At 36.2% G+C, this 16,958-nt stretch overlaps 2 protein-coding genes across 3 annotated transcripts; one reads left to right on the top strand and one right to left on the bottom strand.

Annotated features, from left to right (window-relative positions):
• Positions 1-4,681: 4,681 nt before the first annotated feature.
• On the bottom strand, positions 4,682-7,534 carry LOC113756761 (vacuolar protein sorting-associated protein 55 homolog). Of its 2 annotated transcripts, none has more exons than XM_027300299.1 (5): positions 7,333-7,534; positions 6,030-6,160; positions 5,855-5,894; positions 5,448-5,532; positions 4,682-5,335 (listed from the first exon to the last, which is right to left on the bottom strand). In XM_027300299.1, exons 2-5 carry the CDS (start codon positions 6,126-6,128, stop codon positions 5,143-5,145), a joined length of 417 nt encoding a protein of 138 aa, XP_027156100.1. In that variant the 5' UTR covers positions 6,129-6,160; positions 7,333-7,534; the 3' UTR covers positions 4,682-5,142. The 2 variants fall into 2 exon arrangements, with proteins under 2 accessions (XP_027156100.1, XP_027156101.1); XM_027300300.1 differs by having other exon boundaries at positions 6,030-6,157.
• A 3,773-nt stretch (positions 7,535-11,307) lies between these two features.
• On the top strand, positions 11,308-16,720 carry LOC113756762. The gene is made up of 9 exons (XM_027300301.1): positions 11,308-11,583; positions 12,494-12,627; positions 12,734-12,805; positions 12,961-13,106; positions 13,219-13,333; positions 13,419-13,499; positions 14,587-14,724; positions 15,270-15,357; positions 16,279-16,720. The coding sequence occupies exons 1-9, from the start codon at positions 11,322-11,324 to the stop codon at positions 16,410-16,412; spliced, it is 1,170 nt and encodes a 389-aa protein (XP_027156102.1). The 5' UTR covers positions 11,308-11,321; the 3' UTR covers positions 16,413-16,720.
• Positions 16,721-16,958: the final 238 nt, after the last annotated feature.

The raw sequence follows: 16,958 nt of genomic DNA, 5'->3' as shown, positions 1-16,958 counted from the left end.
AAGTAATTGGGGTGTTTTATGAAGGATTACCCTACACTTGTCGAATCCATGACCTATTGAGAGAAGTTATTCTCATCAAGTCAAGGGAACAAAACATTGTTACAATTACTACTGGACAACCAATGACGTGGCCATCTGAGAAGGTACGCCGTCTAGTACTCCATAGTAGTAGTAACAGTAGCAACATCCAATACCACCAACAAAGACAATTTTATTCCTTTGAACACCTTCGATCATTCATCACAGTTACTTCCACCAACCCATTACTATCCAAAACTTTCTTGTGTGAAGTTCTAAGGAGTAGCAAGTTGCTAAAGGTTTTGCGTTTGAAAGGTGAAGAGATAGAGGAAACACCAAATGAGATTTTCAACTTGTTGCATCTCACGTATCTGAACCTATATGGTACAAAAGTGGCAAGAGTCCCGAGAGCTATTGGAAAGCTTCAACATTTGGAATATCTGAATTTGGGGGACACTGGAGTTGGGGAATTACCCGTGGAAATCCTAAAGCTGCTAAAGCTTCGGTATCTCATAGTATTCCAACGAGTTGATCCCTCTGATGATGATTATGGATTTCATGGGTTTAAAGGTCCGTCAAAATTGGGAGGGCTTCTCGCCCTACAAGTGTTACGCACCGTAGATGCAAGCAGTGGGTCTGTAATATTGAAAGAGATAGGAAAATTGACCCAATTAAGAGAGTTATATATTACACAGTTGAGAAGAGAAGATGGAAAGGAGCTCTGCTCCTCCCTTGTCAACCTCACCAGCCTTACGGCAATTAAGCGTTAAATCAATTGGAAAAGGTGATGATCATGAGATAATTGATCTAAATCATCATCAACATTCTCTTTCTTCTTCTTCTTCTTGTTCGTTTCTTCAATCTCTTCGTGTGCTACTTATGCATGGCCGCTTAGAAACGATGCCAATATGGATAACTCATCTTCAAAACTTGGTAAGATTAGATTCGAACTGGAGCGGGTTAAGGGCTGAGGAGGATCCACTTGAATCCCTCCAACATTTGCCCAATTTGGGTGAAATTACTTTCTGTGGATCTTACCAGGGAGAAAGGTTGTGTTTCAAGGCTGGAGGGTTCCTAAAGCTGAAAGAGTTGAGGTTAAGGAAAATGGAAGGGTTGATATGGATGGCAGTGGAGGAGGGTGCATGCCCTCATCTCCGAACACTAGTTCTTGATCGACTTCCATCACTAATGGACTTACCTTCGGGAATTCAGCACTTGAGCCATCTTCAAGAGCTGGGTTTGTATGAGATGAGTTCTCAACTGATGGAAAAGGTGGGGAATCAAAAGGAAGACAGTGAAGATTACAGAAGAATGACACACATTCCTGAAATTGTCATTGGTTTTTATGCCGATGATGGGGAATGGAGAATCCGCCGGCTATGGGGGAAGAAGAAGAAAACAATCCTTGCCTAGCACTAGTAGCATCCCGTGGCTTTCCTTCCTTTTCTTCTTTTATTTTTCTGAGAAGTTTCTGATGTTTTCTATCTTCTCCACTGCGTGTAGTATGGTGCATTGCATCATCATCTTGTTCATATGCTGCATTTTGTTAATGTATTTTTTTTAACTGTTTTTCTTTAATTTTAACTTCAACAAATGAAGCATTCTTACCTCCCCGAATAAGCGCTTGTGAGATCATGAGCTCAATGATAACCAAGTACAGGAATCAATATGCCCATAAGTCTACATAAAGATTGCAATGCATATAGCATTGTGCGAAATTTGAGAATGACAATCTTCTTTTCACTCTTCGATTTTAGATAACAAAAGTGTCTGATCCCAATTTTGATTTATTTCTAAAGGTTTCTCTAGATTTGCCAATTTTTTAGGAGCATAAAAATAGGATTTAAGAAGCTCATCAACTTCCAGTCACTTGGGATCCTCGGTGACATATTTTCTATACCAATCCAATGCCACCACTAATATTGCGTCAAGTATCTTATTATTATTTACACTTTAATTTTCTAATAATTCAAATTGATTTGATTTAACACGAGTTTTCTCTACCCTTTAAACTTTTGAACCAAAATTAACCAATCGGTCTAATTCATATATCAATACTTTCATCATTGATTGCCTTCAAACTCTCCAATCCACTCCAATGAGGTCCACACTTCAATGTCGTCGTCCTGTTGATTCCTCCACCAGCTCCACCATTCGACGTGGCGTCATCTTCACTGCCGATTGCCTCACCGTCAAAGCCCTTCTCTTTCGAGCTCTCCACTGGAGGCAATTTCATGTACTTCATGGCTGAGTTCTAGGAGGAAGAAGATTACGATAGCAAAAGGGCTTAATTACTGCCTTTCCAATGTAATTTTGGCTTTGCCCTTCTACTTGTGGATTGGTCCTAGTATTTCACCAAACGTTCTTCCTCACGACAACGCCGTCTACACAGCTCTCCTTTGCTCCAATCTAGCCTCTGTAACTTTTCTTATTGCTGAAGTTCTAACTAGTTCATTTTGTAAAGCAACATAACTGATTCACCACCAATGGGTATTTTTTCATGGTTCAAGGGAACCAAAAACGATACCAACTCCAAACCCGCGACCCAAAACTCGGAACCGGTGAAAACCCAATCCGCTTCTGAAGTTCCAGGCATGAACGGAGCAGTGGAGGTCCGACGGCCCGGCCCACCACCAGCTGATATCACCGTTTTCGAATTCGGTTCCGTTGCCGCTTCTGCCGATAAGGTCACCCTCGCCGGCTTCTGCCCTGTTTCCGACGAGCTCGAACCTTGCCGTTGGGAGATTCTGCCGGCTCAAGGTTCCGACGCCCCTCAATTTCGCGTAGTCTTTTGACGGAAAAATAGTTGGCGAAAAAGAAAGGGAGAATTTTCAGCTTAGCTTTTGAGGAAATGGTGAGGAGGAGTAAAATCCCAATCCTGAGTAGAGTTTCTTCAGTTCATATGGGTTTTTATCTATACTAGAAAAACAAAAGAGCTTGTATCTTTTTTTCTCTTTCATTTTTGAAGTTTCTCTGTAATTTAGCTCTGTTTGACACTTTGATTTGAATATGATAAAGACCTTTACTGCACTTATTTTTCCCATTTTCTTTTGGTTGGGTCCAAATTTGGGTACTATTGGCTTGAAAACATGAGAAGGAAGAGGAAGAAGTTAATTTGTTGTGATAGATTGGTTATTGCGTTGTTGGATGATAGATGAACATTTTCTTCTGTTTCCTGCAATTTGCTGTAGAATTATTATGGAAAAGGGCGCCCTTGAAGCCCTAATCAATAAAGGGTTCAGGTTTTTAGGCCAAATGTGAAGGGCATTTGGACTGACGTTTGTACAAAATGTACTAGTATGTGTACACGAAAATACATTTCACGCATGAAGGCCTTCTATAGATAGCTTGTGCTTTTTTTGTCAAATAAGGTTCCAAGCATGCCCTATTCTTGAAATTTTCCCTGTTATTAACTGGACTTGACAGAGTGGAGAAGCTGTAGGTTTGTTGGAGTTCTTTTATCTTGTTTTTACAATTTAAGAACTTGGCTTTTCTTTGCTTAAGAGTGTTTCAAGGAAGGATGGGATGGAATGAGTGCTTTTATAGACCCTCTGTCTAGTAGTTTAGATCTGCTTTGTGTGTGTGTCTGCGATTGTGTTGGCAGGGTTGCGAGGAGGATGGAGGATGGGGAGTGTATGTGTTCATGCTTTGTGTATGTAACTATGTCTATGTCAAAAAGGATGAGCTTATATGAATTGGTGTACCATGTAGAGCATATACCAAGTTATGTTGAAATATATGTGGGCAGAGAAAGATTTGAGCCTAAACTCTTCATGCTTTTTAAGTTGCTTTTACATTTGCTTGGTTTGTTTGTCAAATAAAATTGAAGCAATTGCATTCATTTTTTACGTTTGACTCTATGATTTGGATTCTATATTGTGAGGGAAGGGAGACTTTAGAAGCTTTTGGTTAATGTTAAGTACCAAGTAGAAGTTTTCAAGGACTGATTTGAAAAGTAGAATGGATGACAACAATACATGTTTGCCAGCCATTAAGAAAAAAAAAAAGGCATCGAGGGTGTGTAGTTGCCTGTTTCTTTGGAAAATTCAGCTATGGAACAACGCATAGAGGGCGTGATAATTACAACATTAAGTTTTCAGATTTTATTTGGTTTGTCAATCATGTTCACTCCCCCCCCCAACCCGGTCCTCTCTCTCTTCCTCTTCTTCTTCTTTCGCAAAGTTATGATTGCAAGTGTTTATTGGATTGCTTAATGACGAATGAACCATTGTTGTCACAGAAAAGAAATACAAGGTCAATATTGCTAGGTTTCACTATATGGTTGAAAGTGATGAAAATTATGTACTCTCCGCCATAATGCGGAAAAAGTAGTCCAATTTTTTTTTAATGATAGTGGGAATGCAGCAGTTTGCTTTTTGTGGTTAAAGTGGATTAAATAGCATTTGCTCCTAGAAGTTCATAGTTCAAATTTGCCGCAACTGATTGTAGATACTTTAAAACGTTATCATGCTAGTAAGTGCAGTAGTATAAGCTATCAATTATCATCATTCCTCTAGTACATATTCCAAATGCAGTGTCTAGACTTGCACTTAAGTAGTGGTAGCTGGGGCTATCTTCTTAGTGTCATTGCAGTTACATGATGGTTCATGAAGTTATGTATTCTCAATATTCGGCTAAACTCGGTTGAAACAGAATAAAGAAATAAGGATAAAGAGGACACAGTTCAATTCTTATTTGTTAAAGATAGATGGATCCTTTTGCTTGTAATGTTCTTGGTGGAACCAAAACATTGAAAGTTTTCCATGCTTTGTCTTGGCTACCAATGAGCACTGGTGTGTTTGTAATACAACATTCTGGTCAACTTCTGTTCCATGGTTACAAATTGCCTGCCTTCAGGAGTGTCTTTGATATTATGGCTATAGTTCCTTCAGAAATTCTGCAACCTTGTACATTTGACACTGACAGCAAGTGTGGTGTCTGATGCGGTATATGACCTTAATGGTGAGATTGTTTAATGTGCAACTCAGGTATTCATTCACTGAAAAAAATAACCACTCTTGTATTTACAAAGCACAAAATGAGAGGCAATGCTCAGCTATCAAGAAAAAGGCAACCTCTACGTTTTCCGCACAATGGAAAAGTTGAAATTTTAAAGAGTAGCGTTCAAAGGATGCTATAACCATCATCTTCGCTCGTTCCAATGAAACACACGATTGCTAGAACAAATGTGAAAAAGGATGAGAGCTCCATTGCCATTGCTCCCCAACCAATTACTCCAGCATGCTTTAAGATGATTGGTATTGCTATGCTACCAACAGCTGAAGCCCCGGTTAAGAATTTAGTCACATCTGCCCAGCTGTTGCCACATTGTTCATGAAAACCAAATAAGGCCAAAAAATCCATATAAATAAACTTGAATAAAAGCATCTCATCAGAGAAACAGGGCGGAAGGGAAAAAAAAACCTTACCCACTTTGTGATTCAGAGAAGAGAGATGAAGTATCCGAGCCAGCCAAAAAAATTAAGGGCATAGGTAGAACCACATACATTATTACTGCAAGCAGACAATGCAATCGTATAATCGTCAGACACTAACGAAAGTTGTTGTACCATTTTGAGAAGGCATTGATGTATCAAAATTAATTAATTCTGAACTACAAAGGGCCTCTTGGATAGTTTACTCATCTTTTGAGACAACAAGCTTAACTGTTAATCTGGTTGCCACATTAAATATGCCCAAAAGAGCAAATTGCACGAAACTAGATTCCTATTTTATCAAAATGGCAGGAAAATTCCAAGATATCACAGTCAGATGCAGAAGCCAATTATCAAGAATAGGTAATCGACATCGTGCCAAAAATCCCACATTCTAGTACCTGTTAGCATTGGCCACCAATTGTTGTACAAAGCACATGCCTGCAACAAAAGTCAAAGCGATAATAAGAAGCAATGACCATGAAATAAAGGCCATAAGGCATCTTGCAGCTTCCTTATCGTAGAACAAGTAATAGATATAATTATAACTAACACTGTAATCAACAGTAAACTTACCAATATCTGCAATACAATCCCCCCTGACACCAAAATTGCCAACATAGCCAGCTTTCCTGTTTGCAAACAAGCCCTAACATATCCCGGCACGTCAGCCATTATAACCTTGCTCAATTCATAACCACGAACTGCTTAAAGAAAGATCGTAGAATTGCAGTTAGTCTCAAGCAATAAACATGAAAATTCAGAAAATTGAAAACAAAAAAGACCGCCCATGCTTGACAATGTTTGGGTGATCCAGGAATGAAGGACTTGGAAAACTAACAGTGGAGTAGACACTACAAAAACAGCCAAGACATGTTGTTTTCTGGTCATTACTAGGACTGAGGCATAAGAGATTCAATTGAGAACAAGTTTCTGGAGTCTATTCTCATGAATTCATTCTTCATTTGCTCGATTTGTTTGCCCTAGTATCGACAAATTTGTTATCACAACAAAAGTCCAATTGAAATGCATAAGAATATGGGAATAGAAAATGAAGAAAATCACCATCATACTGCAATAGTGATAATGCATACTTAGGATGGCCACATGGTTAGAGATACTTCGTCTTCGTTTCAGATGAGAAAGTAAAACAAAGATTAATTATATTTGCTGCTTCAAGATCTGAATTACAAAATATCTTATCACAGAGATAGCCAGAAAATTAGCTTTCATAGATTGCTGAGAAAAGCATACAGAATGGACAGCCAGAAAATGGACACCAAGCAATTACTACATTATTCTACCAATCAATTTTTCATGAACAACAGTCCTCTCTTCCAAACATCGAATTTCCATTTCAGTCACTAAATCTCTTAACAAACCTGCTTCCTTTGTAGGCAAGTTATGCAGATCAAAACATCTAAACTACAATTCAAGTACATTCAAATTTAAAGAGCTCTCTTTCCCCCTTAACTTCAAAAATTTTTCAATAGTCATGAAATAGGAATGAATCATACCACAACTCACAACCCTAAAGGAAACTTATTTCTTTTTTTTCTTTTTCAGGTAAAAGAAACTACTTTCAAATTCTCAACTCCACCTAAGAACACTAAAAACCAAAGGAAAAAGAGATCTCGCATGAACCAAGAGACTGTTTGTTTCATCAAAATGCATCCTTTAGCATTTAGTCAATGCACCTCACAAAATACAGAAAAAAGAAGTATAAAAAAGAACAATCCCAGATGGTATTCAACTAAATTGAAGGAATCAAAGCCGTAAAAAGAAAAATTCAGGCATACCCAGACGAAAAAATAGTATGAAACAGAGACAAATCACAAAACAAAAAAAACACAGAAATATAGGTAAATTCAATGCTTACCAGAAGGGAAGGGTGGATTTCAGGGAGGCCAAGAAAACTAATGGGGTTTCGGATTCTTGGGATTCTCAGGTTTCTTTCATTTTATTTTTTGCCAGTATTTCTGGGTTTGATGATGCCTTTCACGCAATTGAATCAGTAGGAATGACGAAGTACGATGGAACCTTTTCGCCAGACACTTTTGTTGTCTCTTTCGGATGGGATTTTCGGACAGCTAAACATATGTTTTTAAGTTAGGGATAATTTCAGAAACCTCCCCTGAGGTTTCTGACACTTTCACTGACATCTCCTGAGGTTCTCAAAATTTCACTTACCTCCCTTGATAAAAAATTGGGCCCCTTTTCTGACGTCATCAGGGCCAAAATTACAGATATATCCCAAGTAGTTGGGGTTAATTACTACCGTTTAGTTACATAATGGCATCTGATATGATTAATTAAGCTTAACAACAATAATAGAAACTTGATTCCTGATACATGAATTAATCCAGTCATTTTGGGAGTAAGGCGCCAATTGAGCTGCAATATTGGCGCCATTTTTTGTGCCTGGTGTGATTTGACAAGAGGAAATAACAAGATCACATATAAGATCACTTATATGTGGTCTTATACGACATTCTGGATATAGGAAAAGAAACAGAGGAAATAACAAGAACAAAAATGGAAAGGAAATTGTGATCAAACCAGTGGTCCTAATATGCACTGGAGTAGCGGCAACAAAGTGAAGAATTAATTGTTACTAAGCTCCACCGCCAACCCTCCATTTCGAAAAAAAAAGACAAAAGCAAAACAAAAGCAAACACACGAAGCGCAGAATAACGTTGAAACCCGCAAGCGGGATTCTGTGTTTTTTCTATTTCAAGGTTAGCTCGCATGCGGGTTAATGTTATATTTGAGCGCGAGAAGAAAAAATTGGTAATTAGGCTCTTTGGGCATTATAAGTAAATATTTAAATTAATGGCAGTTTTATTACACCAATATTATTGTATTATCATTATTATGATTATTGTATTATTTCTTATGCAAATATAACATTTAATTATCAAAGCAGTTTGATTTTATTTTTACAATTTATAAAATTTTTATCACTTATATAATATTTTTAAAACCCTAATACATCTAAATTTGATTTTATTTTTCAAATTTATAAGATTTTTATTTAAAAAAATGGGATACGGATAAGATATCCGGTTGGTTCGATTTGCATAGGTGCATATGAGAATATCCGAATACTCCTGAAACCCGCAAGCGGGATTCTGTGTTTTTTCTATTTCAAGGTTAGCTCGCATGCGGGTTAATGTTATATTTGAGCGCGAGAAGAAAAAATTGGTAATTAGGCTCTTTGGGCATTATAAGTAAATATTTAAATTAATGGCAGTTTTATTACACCAATATTATTGTATTATCATTATTATGATTATTGTATTATTTCTTATGCAAATATAACATTTAATTATTTAAATTTGATTTTATTTTTACAATTTATAAAATTTTTATCACTTATATAATATTTTTAAAACCCTAATACATCTAAATTTGAATCTAATTTTCTACAAGTCATACTTATAAATGCGAAATCTAACAAAAAAGTTAAATACAATTTTTGCAGGTCAAATTTAACAAATGCGAGCTATTTGCAAAATTTTAAATATTTGCAACATTTTTTAAAACAAAAATTAGAAGCTTTCTGCAAATAATTCCCTACCTCTCAAAAATACCAAAATAAAAAAGATAAGAGCTCGCATTTGCTTCCTAGAAATAATTCCCTAGCTCTTAAAAAAGGAAAAAAAAAATTGAGAAGAGCTCGCATTCCACGAATGCGAGCTCTTGTAAGCTCGCATTTGTGAAATTCACAAATGCGAAGACCCCCCTGACGGAAATTAAACCCAAAATCACCCCTTTTGTAGAATTTTTTTAAAATTCATCACAAAGTTGGAAATTTCTCAATAGAAATACAACTTGTCTGGATTCCTTTCACTCTCTGATATCATTACGGTTGCTTTGCGATTACAGCGGCAAAACCTGTTTTTAATGGAGAAAGATGTAGGTGAATTCCATGATTCTCCCCTATGGCTTGAAGAGGCCATGGTTGCAGCTAAAACTTTTTACTCAGAGCTCTAATTGTAGCACAGCAAATGCACTTGTTATCACTCCAAATTAGTAGCAAAGAATGTTAATAGCTTGAAACCTCAGAGGTAGTTAAGTTGCTTTGCTTTATATGCTATTGCTACTGAAACAGCAAACCTTCTGGCCGTTGCAATTTGCAGCTAGCCGTTGCAAAATCTGCCAAATAACTGTTGCATGGCACATCTGGTGCATGCAATTTTTTGTATTGCACTTACCCCCCCTCAACTTTACTAATTAGTCCAAATCATTTATTCTTCTTTGAATCTTCTACTAATACAACTTCTGCAAAGGGTAGCTATGGAATAAAAATACCTTCTCACACATGAAAATAATATTTTAATCTGATTTGGACTGGATTGTTACCACAAAATCAAAAGCAAGGGAGGTAAGTGAAATTTTGAGAACCTCAGGGGATGTCAGTGAAAGTGTCAGAAACCTCAGGGGAGGTTTCTGAAATTATCCCTTTAAGTTAAACAAGAACATGATTCGAGTTCAAAAAGAAAAGGAAAAAACAAAGGGGTAAAAGAGGAATATAGATAGTGTTAGGAATCGATTTGTAATTTACGAAAAAAATTAAAGATCAATCATCACAAAAGTAAAAATTCTTGTCATGAATTAAATATGAAATTCTATTTTCATTTGAAATTTGATAAAGGATTTAAAATTAATTCAAATAGCTGCAGTTGTTTGTGTTATTTAAGAGGTATTGAATTTATAGTTTATATAAATTATTAAAATATATTTTAAATACTACAATAATTTGTAATTTATAAATTTAAATACCTTCTAAATGATTTAAACAACTAGAGAGATTAAAAAGGATTTCAAATCCTTTAATCCAAATGCAGTGCTAGTATACTTCGATTGTATAAGAATCATATAAGAATCAAAAGCAACCAAGGAACTTCATCGAAAATGATTGCACCCTTTTGAAATTAATTATGAAGGTTTGACTAAAGATAAACAAAAAGGAAAAAAAATAAAGGAAATGATTTATGATGTACACTAATTAAGAATTTTACTAGAATTTTGAAACAAAAGGCACATGGAAATGCAGTTAGAGCATTGATGTCTAACAATAATTATAGATTCATGGACCAAAAATTAAATATCAGGAATTTTTCTAAATAACATGAAGATATAATATAAACTAATAGATGTTAATTATTTTTTATGTTGTTGTATAAAGAGAATAAAAAATGGTAATAGCAAAAAAGTGGGAGCCGAACAAAAAAGGAGATAAAGCACTAGTATGTAAGATTTTTATTTTGGGGTATTTTTAGCCTATATGACATCATTGGCATATGCAATAAATATTGTAAAACACATTTTTTTTTAAATGTTATTAATGTATATACTCAAAACAAGAAATCCAAATTATAATGCTACAAAGATAGCTCAAAGATGTTTTTTTAATTTTCGGTGTATTTAGCCTATATTACATCAATCGAATATGCGACAAATATTATAAAAAATATTCTTTTAAAATTTATTGATTTATACATTCAGAAAAAGAAATTAAAATCATAATGCTTCAAAGATAGTTCAACCATAAGGAGCCATGCATATCAAACGCATACAAGAGTAAAATTAAAAATTATTCAACCTACATTTTTGTTAATTAAATTGTAATATTCTCTTTTTTTATTTGGGGTTCATAATTAGGTTAAACTTTTCAAATTATTTCACTAAAAACGGGTAGGAAAAGGTATTACTTGTATCATATGGTATCCAAAAATAATATGCTAATATCTGGGGGGGGGAGTAGTATAAATCTGGAACTTCCATGAGCCGCTGTCTTAAACCTTCCCCCAACTCTCCATTTTCCCTCTTCAATTCTTCATTCGTAAATTCCCAATTATTTCCATGGCTTCTTCTTCCAGAAAACGCCCCAAAACCCAAAACCCCCATTCCTCTTCTTCTTCTCCTTCATCATTTTCGCAATACTCCATTCCCGAACCTTCTTCCGGCTTCTTCCCATCGTCAATTTCCGAGTTTTCAAGGCTCATAGCCGTCGTCACGATCGCAGCCTCCGTCGCCTTGTTTTGCAACTATTTAGTTACTTATTTCAATCAACAGCCTAAGCCCTTCTGCGATAGCGGTGTTGATGTCGGCGATTTTCTCTCTGGTGAGTCTGTGGTTTGCTTTCTTCTTCAATTCAGCTGATCACAATAATTTCTCTTGTTCTTAAATTTTATGTCTTCATTGAAAAAAAAATTTATTTGTTGTTCCTTGGTTTTATGCTAGTGTACTAATCAATAGATTAAGATGAAAGGTTGGAAATTTTGATGGGGGAAAAGGCAGTAGTTCTGATTTTTCTTTTTTGGTTGTTTTCTGGACTGGTTATTTAAATTGTAGATGACTGGGTGAAGTTATTAAATGGCGAAAAAGAAATAAATGCAGGCAATTTTTTTGGAGGAGTTATGGCATTTCTTGGCTTTCTGTTGGTGATATGATATTTTATGATTTTTAGCCATTAAAGAATGGGCCTATATTATATTATGTACTTTATTTTTCTTTGGTCGGCTAGTATTGATGTTTTAGTTGAAGAAAGAGTACTTGTAATTGCATTCCTTTTGGAAATCATTCAAAAATCATGGATGATCGTTTCCAGTTGTTCGTTGAGAGTTCAATAAGAAATATTGGTGATGCATTCTGTCGTGGACTCTCCTGGCTTTATGAATTTCCTTTTGATTTTATTTGTACACATTCATAGAGATTCCTTGACTTATAAGAACTTATTGACCCAAGAGCCTGTTTGAAATAATTAACCCACTCCAAAAAACAATTTTAATCTTGTTGAAAGATATGTATCAAAAGCTTGAAATAGACTATTCCTCTCAATTAGGCTGGTTTATGCTTCTTATACTGAGATCAATGCTTAGGCCTTCTTAAGTTGATCTGTATTGAAGTAATGCAGTTAATTATATGACTGAGGACTATCACCTATTTCATATGTTTTGAGAATTAGAAAACTATTCTTAATTGTGTTTCACACCTTTACTGCTCTCTACATCTGACATAACCAGTCTCCATAGGTGTAGATAATTGTGAACCTTGTCCGAGCAATGGAATATGTAAAGATGGAAATCTGGAATGTGAACGTGGCTACAGAAAGCAGGGGAATTTATGCATCGAGGACAGAGATATTAATGCAGCGGCAATGAAAATTGTAGGTAAAACTGGGTCTGATTAATCTGTCATATCAAGGGCTCCAGAAGCATCATCTTTTTCATTCTTAACAATTTTAAAGCAACCGTCTTTTAATGTAACTGCAGTCGGAGTTGGTGGAAGTTCGCTTGTGTGAAGCTTATGCCCAATATTTGTGCAGCGGAATTGGCACCATTTGGGTCTGTACCTCTTGCTAAGTTCAGTGATTCATAAATGGAAAAATCTTCCTTTTTCCCATAGGAAGTTTCGTTACTCTTTTTCGATGTCTGAGTTTGCTTCTGCTAATTGATTGATGCAAAAGAGATGACTATTGCCTGTTATCAACATATCTTAGGTGCAAAAGGATGATTTGTCAACCTATATTGTTGAACATCGTGTGATGGAAGATTATGGCTTGGATCAATATGCATATGCTCATGCAAAACTGAGAGCAATGGAGACTATTCACAAGTTGATGGACAGAAGAGGTTATACTAGTGGGTGAGCTGCTGTTGACCTTTACTAACAGAATTAGCATGAAACAATACTTGCAGTATCCTGATTAACCAAATTTATTGAGAATCTGGCCGTATTTCTTTGATTCTGTTTGTAGATCTGATGAGTTCAAGTGTCCTGATTCTTTAGTGGAACATTACAAACCGATCACCTGTCGCATCCACCAATGGGTTCTCGACCATGCTTTACTTTTGGTGCCAGTTTGTGCAGTGGTATTCCATAATATAAACCAGCATTTAAAAGTTTATGTTATGGTACCAGAATGTTAAAGCTTGTTGACAATGTTGAGATTTACAGCTTGTGGGAAGCATATTGATACTGTTAAAAGCCCTCCGGAGACATTACTTGTTAACTAGAGCTGAGGAGATCTATAACAAGGTAGAAATAGCTTTTCTCTTGCTTGTAGCATGATACATGGATTATTAAGTTATTCCACTTTTAGCTTTGCATTTCTGGTAAAGTTTGTTCTCCGTAAATCGATTTTCTTAGTTTTGGAGGTAAGAACCAGAAAACCTCCAGTCCTTAATTTCGTAAGCATTGCATTTGACCTTCACTATACCATGGCATTCATTTGCCTATTGTACATACCATGACATTCATTTCATTTATCAATCATGAAGGCAATATAATCTGCATGTGTCCCCTTTTTTTTGTTAAGTGCATGTATGTGTGCCTTAATTATTACTTATGGACAGATGTGCTTTAGGTGCTTTGAAACAATAAATAGATGCTTTCATTTTAATGAATTTGTGCTATATATTAGCGTAAAAATTTACCTGAACAAGTGTAATGCTATGTCACTTCTTAGCTTCCTTGTGTGCCTCATGACTCCTGAGTGCTTTAGTGGAGAAATAGGAGAAAATGGGTGTGAAAATTCACATTAAAAAAAGGAAAGGAAAGAAGTATGTGCACCATATTGAGTTCCATACATAGTCATTTAAATACTTATATTCCTATAATGTGTTGACTTCAAGCATGGCTTCTGTACTTCTTTGCAGTGGGGGTGGTTGTTTTTGTGTTATAGTAAACAAGAACAAATTGTGAACCCCTAAAAGTACATGTCTTTTTGTTATTGTGGTCTACCTGTTTACCTTGTGGTAATTAATGTTAACAAAAAGTCTGACTCATGAATTCTGCAAGTACTAATGAATTTCGTTTGCTAAGTATGATCATTTGTCTACTTGCAATGGCTGTGATGACTCCTATGGACTCTGGTCATCATTCCTTTTGGGGTTGAGCATGCGTTGTGGTAGCCACTTCTGCCTCATCCAATATTCTAGTTCATAATCTTTTGGAAACTCATTTAAAAACTACTTTGTGTACAGAAATTATTTCTTAGTAGGGTGGTATGCTACGACCATTGAGTCATGTGATTTCATATATTATAGACTTGGTGTTTGGGCTCGCAAGGCTTGCTGAGCTCAATTATATTATACGTTCATTGAACTGTTGGTAATGATATTAGGTTTGCGACTTACTTGAAGAGAATACGTTGATCTCAAGGAGCATAGATGGTGAGGGTGAACCATGGGTAGTTGCCTCTTGGTTACGAGATTATCTTCTTTCACCCAGAGAGAGGAAGGACCCCCTCCTATGGAGAAAGGTACTTATATTTTCTGGAATTGCATTTTTAAAAAATAATTAATTGTGGTATTGCAATGCAGTTAGGTAATAGTCCTGATATAATTTGCCAATTGGAGTTTCTATAGTTAGATTATATTAATGAGACGAGACTCAAGGGATCAGTAACACTCGGAAGTTTGATCATACAAGGTTTTTCCAAATGTTTCAAACTTAAATTTCTGCTGCAGCTAACTCCAGAATGAGGGCATCAATGTAAGTTCTTAGGAAGTGTTTCAAATGGAGCTTTTGTCCCGTAAACAAGAATGCTTTTGCTTTTATGAATGGGATGCTTAGGTTTATTCTCATGACACAAAGTTGTTTCTACAGAAGATTCATACACGGGTGTTGCAGCCCCTCTTGACAATGCTGTTTAGATTATACTTTCCCTTGTTTTCCGTCTTTCTAGGGGTTTAGCCATTTTGTTATGTGATCTGTAACTATTGTATCTGTTAAACATCAAATATGACCTCCTTTACTGACTTACTTCAATTGCTATATTGATAATCAAGCTGAGGGTTTTTGTAGGTTGAGGAGTTGGTTCAAGATGATTCTCGTTTGGATCGCTATCCAAAGATGGTAAAGGGTGAAGCTAAGATAGTATGGGAATGGCAAGGTAAGACTTTGGTAAAAGTTTGGCAGGCATTCCCAATAAACCAACTAATGTCCTTATTTATTTTGGTGAACTTATTAAAGCATTGTTATTCTTTGTTCATTGTATAGTTGGAAGTGATTTGTTTCTGTTTTTGGTTGGAGTATGAACCCAGCATGGAAGAAAAACAAAACATAATTGGAGCAGGAGTACAAGGGTTGACCCAAGGAAGTTAGTTGATAACGGTTTTATTGTGTCATACACTCAAAAAGAATAAACGCCTGTATACATTCAGAAAGATAAATACATGTATGCAGGCTCTGCCATTGAGTGGAAAACAACCTGGATGAACTTATGAGTTCCTAGGGACATTTGAATAAAGGCAATATCTCTCTCATTTTCCCCAGCCCTTTAGGTATGTAGATAGATTCCTATATTCTTGTTGACTTTGTATCTGAGAAAAGGCTGAAAACCAGAAGTTCATTTAAATACTGGGCAATAGGCCAAAGTTTCTTTAGAAACTATTCAAGATTCTAGGACATATGCTCAGTTTTCATAATTGAAAGCAGCAACTTGAAGTTCAGCCCATTTGGGTGTGAATTCATTAAGAGGGTGCTCCATCCTGTGTATATGCATCTATAGTTTGTTGTCTCTATCTGGTTAATTCTGTACCGTAGAAATCATCTCAATAAAATGCTGAGTTAAACTTGCACCAGCCAAACGTCCGCAGATTAGAAAATGAAAGACATTTCTGTGTAAAGACTTGAGAGACCTTACATCTAACACAACTCTGCATGATAGTGAAGTTTTATGTTTAGCTGGCCCATAGAACCACAGTCCACATGCTTTGTTTCTGCCTCTTTGCAGAATTTTGCTACTCATTGTTGCATGTTTCTGGTTTCAGTTTGTTACCGTTTTCATGATGAACCCCTCTTCCTTGTATAGTTGAAGGTTCTTTGAGCTCCTCTGGCAAGAGGAAAAAGACAGAGGAAAGCACGCAGAGGTCTAGCAGACTCAAGAATTCAACTTCTAATGAGCAGAGCTTCCGATTCAAGGCTGGCGAGCCTCTGAACTGTTGAGTTTTGATAAGAAGCAAAAACACTTGGGTGTTGTAAACAACTGAAAGTGTTCTCCTTTACACGCTATATTAGTGGTAAATGCACGTCAGTTTTAGAGAAGTGCATTCTGTAAAATGTGGATGATCTTGTATAACTCTTTTAGTTTGACTAGTACAGCATCGACCAGTTCTGGCCCATTCCCTGGGGTGTGCTAACCCGGTGGTCGGTTTTGAGCTTTGTCTTTTGCTTGTTTCAGAAATGAGGTTTTACCGTTTTAGTAATTTTGTAATGGCTAGTGTGGACCATTATAGTGTACATGGTTCATCTAAAATTGGCGGTGAAGTTTTTTTTTTTTTTTTCCTTTTAAATGTCGTATGGTGCCCTCGTATTCAAAACATCCTACAGTAGCAACTAGCAAATATTACGAGATGCGTCAAACCAATGCTGGTTCTGCAACTGATGGTACTTTTACAGACTAGTACCCTTTTGTACACCGAATTGAAGCTCCTCTCTACGGGGAAACAAAATGACCCAAATCTGCAGTTTGTCTAGGGTGGCATGGATGAG

The sequence above is a fragment of the Coffea eugenioides genome, unplaced genomic scaffold (genome assembly GCF_003713205.1).
Source record: "Coffea eugenioides isolate CCC68of unplaced genomic scaffold, Ceug_1.0 ScVebR1_2475;HRSCAF=3507, whole genome shotgun sequence".
Taxonomy (NCBI): Eukaryota; Viridiplantae; Streptophyta; class Magnoliopsida; order Gentianales; family Rubiaceae; genus Coffea; species Coffea eugenioides.
This window is presented reverse-complemented; position numbering and strand designations above follow the sequence as displayed.

Coding starts and splice junctions, on each gene's coding strand:
- LOC113756761 (XM_027300299.1), bottom strand. CDS start 6,128: ATGGCTGACGTGCCGGGATATGTTAGGGCTTGTTTGCAAACAGGAAAG. Junction 5,533..5,854: donor TTGGTGGCCAATGCTAACAG/GTACTAGAATGT, acceptor GTCTGCTTGCAG/TAATAATGTATGTGGTTCTA. Junction 5,336..5,447: donor TTCTCTGAATCACAAAGTGG/GTAAGGTTTTTT, acceptor ATGTGGCAACAG/CTGGGCAGATGTGACTAAAT.
- LOC113756762 (XM_027300301.1), top strand. CDS start 11,322: ATGGCTTCTTCTTCCAGAAAACGCCCCAAAACCCAAAACCCCCATTCC. Junction 13,500..14,586: donor CTGAGGAGATCTATAACAAG/GTAGAAATAGCT, acceptor TAATGATATTAG/GTTTGCGACTTACTTGAAGA. Junction 14,725..15,269: donor ACCCCCTCCTATGGAGAAAG/GTACTTATATTT, acceptor GGGTTTTTGTAG/GTTGAGGAGTTGGTTCAAGA.